Below are 8,101 nucleotides of genomic sequence, written 5' to 3' on the forward strand. Positions count from 1 at the left end.
CACGGCATGGCCATGCATATGCTAATGGTGCGTATTATCTTCCCAGCGCAACCACGACTCATGGACAGCAAATCAAAAATTCTACGGGTCCAAAGGACCTGTCATCCCTCAGCCCATGCAAGATCGAAACATCTGTACTACCAGGGATGCGGCTGTCAGGATATACATGAATGTAGAAAAGGTCACTCGCACAGTGACTTAGTGACTACATTCATTTATTGATGCACGGAGGCATCCGTAGTCACTCTTTGCACCCACCCAACTCCAAAGGGTTTTCATTTGTTCAGGATGCGATGGATTTCGTTTGAATATTGAACTGTCAGGGTTTACATTTGCATATGTACCCTGTGTGGGCATACATTTGCATATGCACCCTGTATTGCACTGTCTGATTCTATAATTCTTCTGATTGTTCCTCTATAAATCATTGAGGTTCACAACAGCAAGATCACCACAAAACTAGTAATAGGTGCAACAATGAGTTATAATATATTCCACAAGGGAAGGAAAGGTGGCAACCATTGAAGAGCACTAAAAACAAACAAAAGCAGGCACATCCTCTACATATGCCTCTAGTCCTCCTTGTATGTGACAAGTTACAATAATGATATGCCTTGTAAATAGGAACAGATAAGAAACAACTGTCTTCTACACCTTTGTGAACTGCTGTAGTTCTGGTGTATACCTTAAACTGGATTAATCAATTATAAAACACACATACTCACTGTTCCTACCAGAATTAAACCCGGAGTACATGTGCCACGACTGTATAAATGAACCACAGAAGCTGGCTGCAGATCCCAGAACAGGCCAAGACTTACAAAGGGGTAAGGAAATTGGGACCACATATGGGGGTGAAGGTTATATACCACCCCCTACTCTTGTTCTGTTTACACTTGAGAGTTTCTCTTCCCAGCTAACCTGTAGTATTAACAAAGCTAACTATTCCACAAGGCTCTTACTCTTTCGTGCCAAATCTTCAAAGAAGGAAAGGCTCTGGCGGTTTGCCGGCCGAACATCAGGCTTCTCCCCATTTATCTTTTTGAGAGGCAACTGTTCCAAAATCTGGATTGCAGATGTTTCTGAAGAAACCACCACTTCTGCATACCTGAGTGGGAGAAAATATTTAAATAGCACCAACACTTGAACAATAACATCACAATAGCTTATTTTTCTATATGAAAAGCATTTGGTAACATTCACAAACGTATATGTTCTCGTTTTCATACCTCAAACGGACTTAAGAACTTAGAATTTCTGTGCGGCCTCCAGACCGATGGAAAGGCAGGAGAAAGGCTTTCCATTTGCTCTCCTCTTTGGCTATGGGTACGCTATTCAGAGATTCCTGATTGAGAATGGAGGATAAAGGAACATTGCTCCCCATGTGTTCAACTGCCATAAAGTACAACTAAACACAAAAATGAAAACACTTCAATTAAACCTCCATGTCAAACTGGAATCCTAAATTTAAAATATCCAGTTGTACCTAGGTATAGTTTCTCTGGCAAGAAATCTTTGCTTAGAAACTAGAGCTAGCCTTACATGACTAAAATTTTAGCCGAAATTCAAACCATGGGTGGCCCTGATGGCTACACTCGGCTTGACAAACTGATTTCGAAATATAAAAATCCAGGTGGAAAATTGTCTGCTGAACAGTGACCTATCAGATGAGATGCACTACCCTTTCGACTATTGAGGCAGCTGGTGCCAGTGGCTGCCTGAGTACAATAGCCGGTAGTAATTCAGATTGATCCATCCACTGGCTGAACGAGAGAAATCTACACATGCATGGGAAGCTAGCCACCCAATCACTTCTATGTTCTCAGCAACATGCACACCCAACATGTCCCTGGCTTACCTGCCCCTACTGGGTGCCAGGGCACGCGATATCCAATCGCTGCAAGACTACTACTAGACTACCAAAATGCTGTTGAAAAAGTAATAACTGAACCACTAATGTTATCCATCAAACAATGCAACTGTGCTGAAAATCAAAACATTCACTAGTTTACCTTAAAGGAGAACTATGAGGCGAGTGATTTGACTGTCACTCACGGCTCCCTGCAGGGATTCCCCCCCCCTCCCCTGTCCAATCCTCCAGCGCTGACTGGCGGAACGGACGGGGGAGGGTACAGCTGGCTCTGCCTCTAGATAGGCAGAGGCAGCTGTCAATCACGCAGCTGGGTGGATCGCGACAGTAATGTCGGGATCCGTCCTGGTTGCAGCGGTCTCAGTATACCGCAAGATAGCTTTGGGTCACGGGAGGAAGCTAGTTTATGTCCTTCCATGACACTTAGGAGAACTATGGGGGAAAACACTGACCCCATAGTTCTCCTTTAATCTGTGTTCTCTGTAACCCATTGCAGCCAGGATCCAGACAGCATCTCAGAGTAAGGGCAGGTTCACACCATTTTTCGGACCGCATCTGGTCCAGTGCATTCCAGACCAGAGAAAATGAGACATGCAGTATTTTTGTGGTCTGGAACGGACTGCGCTGGTGTGAACAGGGGCCAGAAATAGCATAGGGATACATTAGGAAGCATTTTGGGTCTGGAGATGACCTGGATGTGGTGTGAATGGGCCCTAAGCAGGGGGGGGATTTTGCAAAGCCTGTGCGTCGTAACTTCTACTCTTTGCTTTCCGTCTCACCAAATACATTCAAACTTCCAAGATAGGTCTGAATCCGATTGTTAGCTTTTAGGAGTCTTCTCAATCCTTTGTTAGGATAGGGATCCCAGATCACAGACAAAAGGGATTAAAGGTGCACTATATACAACCCTAATTCCCCACAAAAAGTTGGGGCGCTGTGTACAATCTACATAAAAACAGAATGCAGTGATCTGCAAATCTCATAAAGCCATATTTTATTTACAATAGAAAAGACATGCAATGTTTAAACTGAGAAAATTTACCATTCTAAGAAAAAAATAAGCTCATTTTGCAATTGATGGCAGCAAAACATTGGGACAGAGCCATGTTTATCACGTTGTAGCATCCCTCCTTCATTCAACAACACTCTGTAAACGTCTGGGAACTGAGAAGACCAGTTGCTGGAGTTTTGGGAGAGGATTGTTGTCCCATTCTGTTGTCATAGATGCAGTATGCGGTTTAGCACTGCCCTGCTGAAATATGCAGAACCTTCCCCGAAAAAGACATCGTCTGGATGGGAGCATATGCTGCTCTAAACCTGATATATCTTTCAGCATTGATGGTGCCTTTCCAGATGTGCACGCTGCCCATTCCATACGCTCTAATGCGCCCCCATATCATCCGACAATAAATACTATCCTTGTTGCATTCCTTATCGAAAAGCCCCTCGTAGTGGGGGCTGCTCGCAGTGACTGCAGATGGTGCCGCAAATATCAGCAAATTGTAGAAACGTCACCAGCACACCAGTCCTTTTAGGATAGCAAAACCTTCATTTATTGAAGTTCTTTGTCATATGAACAAGCGCTTTCGGGACCGCACAGTGTTCCTTCATCAGGCTTTAGCTAAAGCTCAGCGCTGATAACAAGCAGGAAGGACCCTCTCCTCTTTAGTCTGGAGGACGTGGCACCCATGGTTGCCAAAAAGAATATCAAATTTCGATTCGTCTGACCACAAAAAAGTTTTCCACTTTGCGACAGACCATTTTAAGTGAGCTTTGGCCCAGAGAAGACAGCAAAGTTTCTGGATCATGTTCAGATATGGCTTCTTTGCATGATAGAACTTTACTTGCATTTTCTGGATGGCACAGCGAACTGTGTTCACAGACAGTGATTTTTGGAAGTATTCCTGAGTCCATGCTTTGATGCCCATTACAGAATCATGACTGTTTTTAATGCAGTGCTGTGTGAGGATCATGAGAATCCAATATTGCGTTTCAGCCTTGTCCCTTGCCCACAGAGATTTCTCCAGATTCTTTTGATATTATGTGTTGTAGATGATGATACATTTAAAGTCTTTGGAATTTTACATTGAGGAACATTATTCTGAAATTGTTCGTCAATTTTTAGACGCAGCACATTTCAGATTGGTGAACCTCTGCCCATCTTTACGTCTCAGACACGCTAACACTATTTTTAAACCCAATCATGTTACTGACCTGTTGCCAAGTAACCCAATTAGGTGCAGAATGTTCCTCCAGCTCTTCCTTGTTAGTACCACTTACTTTGCCAGCTTTTTGGTGCCCTGTCCCAACTTTGCGACATGTTGCTGCCATCAATAAAATATGGATTTATAAGATTTGCAAATCATTATTTTCTGTTTTTATGTAGATTTTACACAGCGTCCCAACTTTTCTGGAATTGGGACTGTAAATGCATGAAATGATAAACTAGAGCACTAAGCAGGAAAAACATGCTGCCTTGCAAGCTTTTAAAAGTTTAAGTGACACTAAACTTAGGAGTTAAAGGAGAACTATGAGATGAGTGATTTCCACTCCCTTCATAGTTCTAGCCGACCTGTGACAATGAGACTGTCACAGGTCGGCTCAGTAAATCGGGAGGTGAGCGAACACATACCGGCGCTCGCTCACCTCTCGATCCTGTGACAGCTCTCTGCCATGACAGGGGAGGGGCGTTTTCCTCTGCTCCGCCAGCGCTGACTGGCAGAACGGATTGGGTGGGTACAGCTGGCTCTGCCTCTAGATAGGCAGAGCCAGCTGTCACTCACGCAGCTGGGCGGATCCCGACGTCCAGGTCGAGATCCGCTCCGGCTGCGGCGTCTCAGTATACCGGGATCTGTAGCTCGCGGTATACTGAGCTTAGGGTAACGGGAGGACGCTAGTTTGTGTCCTCCCGTTACCCTAAGGAGAACTATGGGGAAAAACACTGACCCCATAGTTCTCCTTTAAATCTTTATAATGCATTCAAGTACCTTAATTATTAACAAATATGTGTCTTATTTGTATATCACTCAGCTGTAGATCCTCAAGTCATCTCTGAATGGGTGCTGACACTGTCCTTCCTTCTGGAGGGTGGCTACTTTTGTTCCCCATGGTTCCCGTGTGTGTTGTAAAGTAGTCACCGCTCCAAACTCACTCCCATAATTGACTACAATTTCAATACTAATTAGTATATTAAATCTGAGATTGTAGTCCATCATGGAAGCCAGTCTGGAGTGGTGGCTACTTTACAGCACACACAGGGACCATGGGGAACAAAAGTAGCCACCCTCCAGAAGGAAGGACAGTGTCAGCACCAATTCAGAGATGATTTGAGGCTCTACAGCTGAGTGATACACAAATAAGGTACAGGTTTATTTTTCTTAATAGTTGAGGTACTTAAATGCATATTTAAGATTTAACTCCCGAGTTTAGTGTCACTTTTCGGCCTCATTCACACTGGCGCGCATATACACGCGTATACGCACGTATGTGCGTATTGTACAATATGGAACACATGCAAATAAATGGCTCCACACACATAGCCGCGTAGGGAGTCGTATATTTGCGTAGAGTATATAGGCGCAAAAAACGAATTGAACCGAGATGCGTCCGGGCAGCTTATTTTACGTGCATATGCATGTTTGCACGTATTTGTGTGTACAGTTCATTAAAGTTTCAATTAGGAATGATGCATCCTGGGAATGCAAATAGTGCACGCATATACGCACATACGCTCGTATATACCCTCATAGACGCAATATACAATTTTGCTTGCGTTGTGTGTGAATGAGGCCTAATGTGGCAGATATTGAACTGGGCTGCATAATTAAAGCAAAAGTCAGGTCGAAAAAACACTCAGCTCCTTCTGCAAAAGAAGAAAGCAGAGAAACTGAAAACTCGGGAGTATCAATCTGTTTCGTATTCCACAGGACTCAGTGGTTTCCACTGCTGACCTACACAATACCTCTGGGTCCTCCCTAACCAGACTATTGTATTCCAGCAGCCAGCACAAGCAGCTGTCAGAAACCCCCCAACAGTGACTATAGCGGATTGGATGCAGCCACTGTTCAGCCGACATTTTTTTTCCTCCCAGCTCCTTTAACAAAAGTCAATTGCATTGAGCAAAGGCAAGGCCACCCTCAGTTTGAATTTCAGCTGACGCACCAGGACTCGACCAAAATTCGAGCACTGTATGTCCATCTAATGTATGGTTCCAAGTCAAATGCTTAGCTGCCCAAGAAGACCTCATGGATGACTGACCCTGGAAATACATAATACTGCCCAACTATTTTGTCTTTTTACCTTAGTTCTTGTGGACTGCCTGTACTAAAATGTCACCCGTTCCCCCCACCCCAATAATGTTATCTACAGTACATCTGCAAATCCTAAATTCCACTCCTGCTGGAACAAGACAGAATGTAAACACGCCCGCTAAATCCAAGTGACCAGTGCACCACACTGCTGATTTTTCAGCTCTCGGTGGACATACAGGACAAGATTTTAAAGGCTATGCAATATTGATGAACAGCTGGCCAGTAAGTGGGTGAGGCGTAATGCCTGCATTAATAGTCAAAAAGCTAGCTGGAATAATTTCTTTATTTCCACAGTAGGACACTGTACAGTATGTAAAATGCCTCATGGGTCACTGAAAGTAACCGCTCAGAGAAAAGGAAACAGGTTGTTTCTTTGAGGAAGTCTGTTCTAATAAAAAGCTTTGTAACCTACCCCTGAGTGTGAAAGAGAGCATCAGGTTTAGTTTCTTAAAACCTGGTTCCAGTACAACAGGGAGCCCCTATAAACCTGGGATGTGTGCAAATACTGGTTTACTCATTTCCCTGGTTTACTGCATTTATAATGATGTAGCACTAGTAGAAACAAACAGGTTAATGAATAAGCCAGAAGGATGGCCTTCCAGCGGCCATACCACTGCTTTACAGAAAGAAAATTAAAAAAAACCATGTATGATTATAAAAAGCACAGTGGTATGCTTTACAAATGTGAATTACACTCCACTGACTAAGGGAACTCTTAATGAAGGCTGAGCATAACACAAAGTAAAAAAAAAAAAAAAAACAGGACGAGATCCTGGTCAGGTGACCAGTTCTCCAATGATGGAGTTCTCTTTACTCTGTTAAGTCACAATACCACAACCTGCATTTTAGGAATGGGCCACAAAGTGAGACCACAGTATGGAGTAACCCCACAGAGTGTAAAGGAGAGCAGATATCGATATCCACTGTATAGTATAAAGGTGCCCCTTAATCAAAGAAGCATACAGCGGGGGTTTTTGGCAAATTATGGCAACAGTAATGACCTTGTGTGTACTGCTCCCGGGCAGGATTCTTTTTTTTTTCTTCAAACAAAATGACCCTTAACACCACAAGGTATAACATATATAAACGTATTTGTGAATGTTACAAAATGTCCCTTTTTAAAAAAAAACTATTTGCGAAAATGTTTCATCTAAACGATGTTCCCTTCTCACCCTTTGGACTGGCCATTTGCACGGTTCTCTGCAAATTTCACTTCAATAGGGTCACGGATACCAAGGGAGCGGATGGCAGCGATGAGCTGCTGATCTGTGGTCCACTAATAAATCAAAGTACAAAAGGAATGGATTAAACCAGAAGCAGCAGTTTAAAAGGCAAAGTCTAAATATACAAAGACACTTATATACTGAAGGTTCTCAAAAAAAGAACTGTCTGTGGTGCTCCATTGCAAGAAGATTCAAATCATAACTAGAAAATGAGAATTGGAGGAGGGCAGCTTGAATGTAACTGGATGCTGTGGGATGTTGTCATAAAGGTCAGCAAGCAGGATACACATTAAAGCTGATCTTGCAGTAAAATATAAGGTCTGCTTAATTTGATACAAATCACCTACTGGTAGTATTAATATAGTTATTTATTACAAGTATTTCTATAGCGCCGAAAATGTATGCAACACTTTACATAGTTGCGGGACTCAAGTTGCCCCAACAATCTAAGGTCTCTATCTCACAGGCATACATATAAGTGTCAATTTAGACAGGAGCCAATTAACCCCTTCGTGACTGACGACGTACAGTGTACGTCGCCAGCATCGGGGCTGTTTAAACAGACTCCCGGCGACTTTTGCCGCCGGGACTGTTTAAACTTGTAGAGCCGACTGTCGGCTTTACAACAGAAGCGATCCTGGCGACTTACCTGTCGCCAGATCGCTTCTGCGTCCCGAAGAAGGGGCCGCCCCCCCCCC

At 43.5% G+C, this 8,101-nt stretch overlaps 1 protein-coding gene across 2 annotated transcripts in view; it reads right to left on the minus strand.

Annotated features, from left to right (window-relative positions):
* The window catches only part of CPSF7 (cleavage and polyadenylation specific factor 7), a 21,659-nt gene that overhangs the window by 7,474 nt on the left and 6,084 nt on the right, over positions 1-8,101 (minus strand). For both annotated transcript variants that reach the window (XM_018565186.1, XM_018565185.1), the window contains exons 3-4: positions 7,353-7,456; positions 963-1,108 (exon numbers count right to left, since the gene is read on the minus strand). In XM_018565186.1, the coding sequence (XP_018420688.1) occupies positions 963-1,108; positions 7,353-7,456 (250 nt within the window). The remainder of the gene's footprint in view (positions 1-962; positions 1,109-7,352; positions 7,457-8,101) is intronic.

This window comes from Nanorana parkeri, unplaced genomic scaffold (assembly GCF_000935625.1).
Source record: "Nanorana parkeri isolate BGI_ZX_2015 unplaced genomic scaffold, ASM93562v1 scaffold820, whole genome shotgun sequence".
NCBI lineage: Eukaryota > Metazoa > Chordata > Amphibia > Anura > Dicroglossidae > Nanorana > Nanorana parkeri.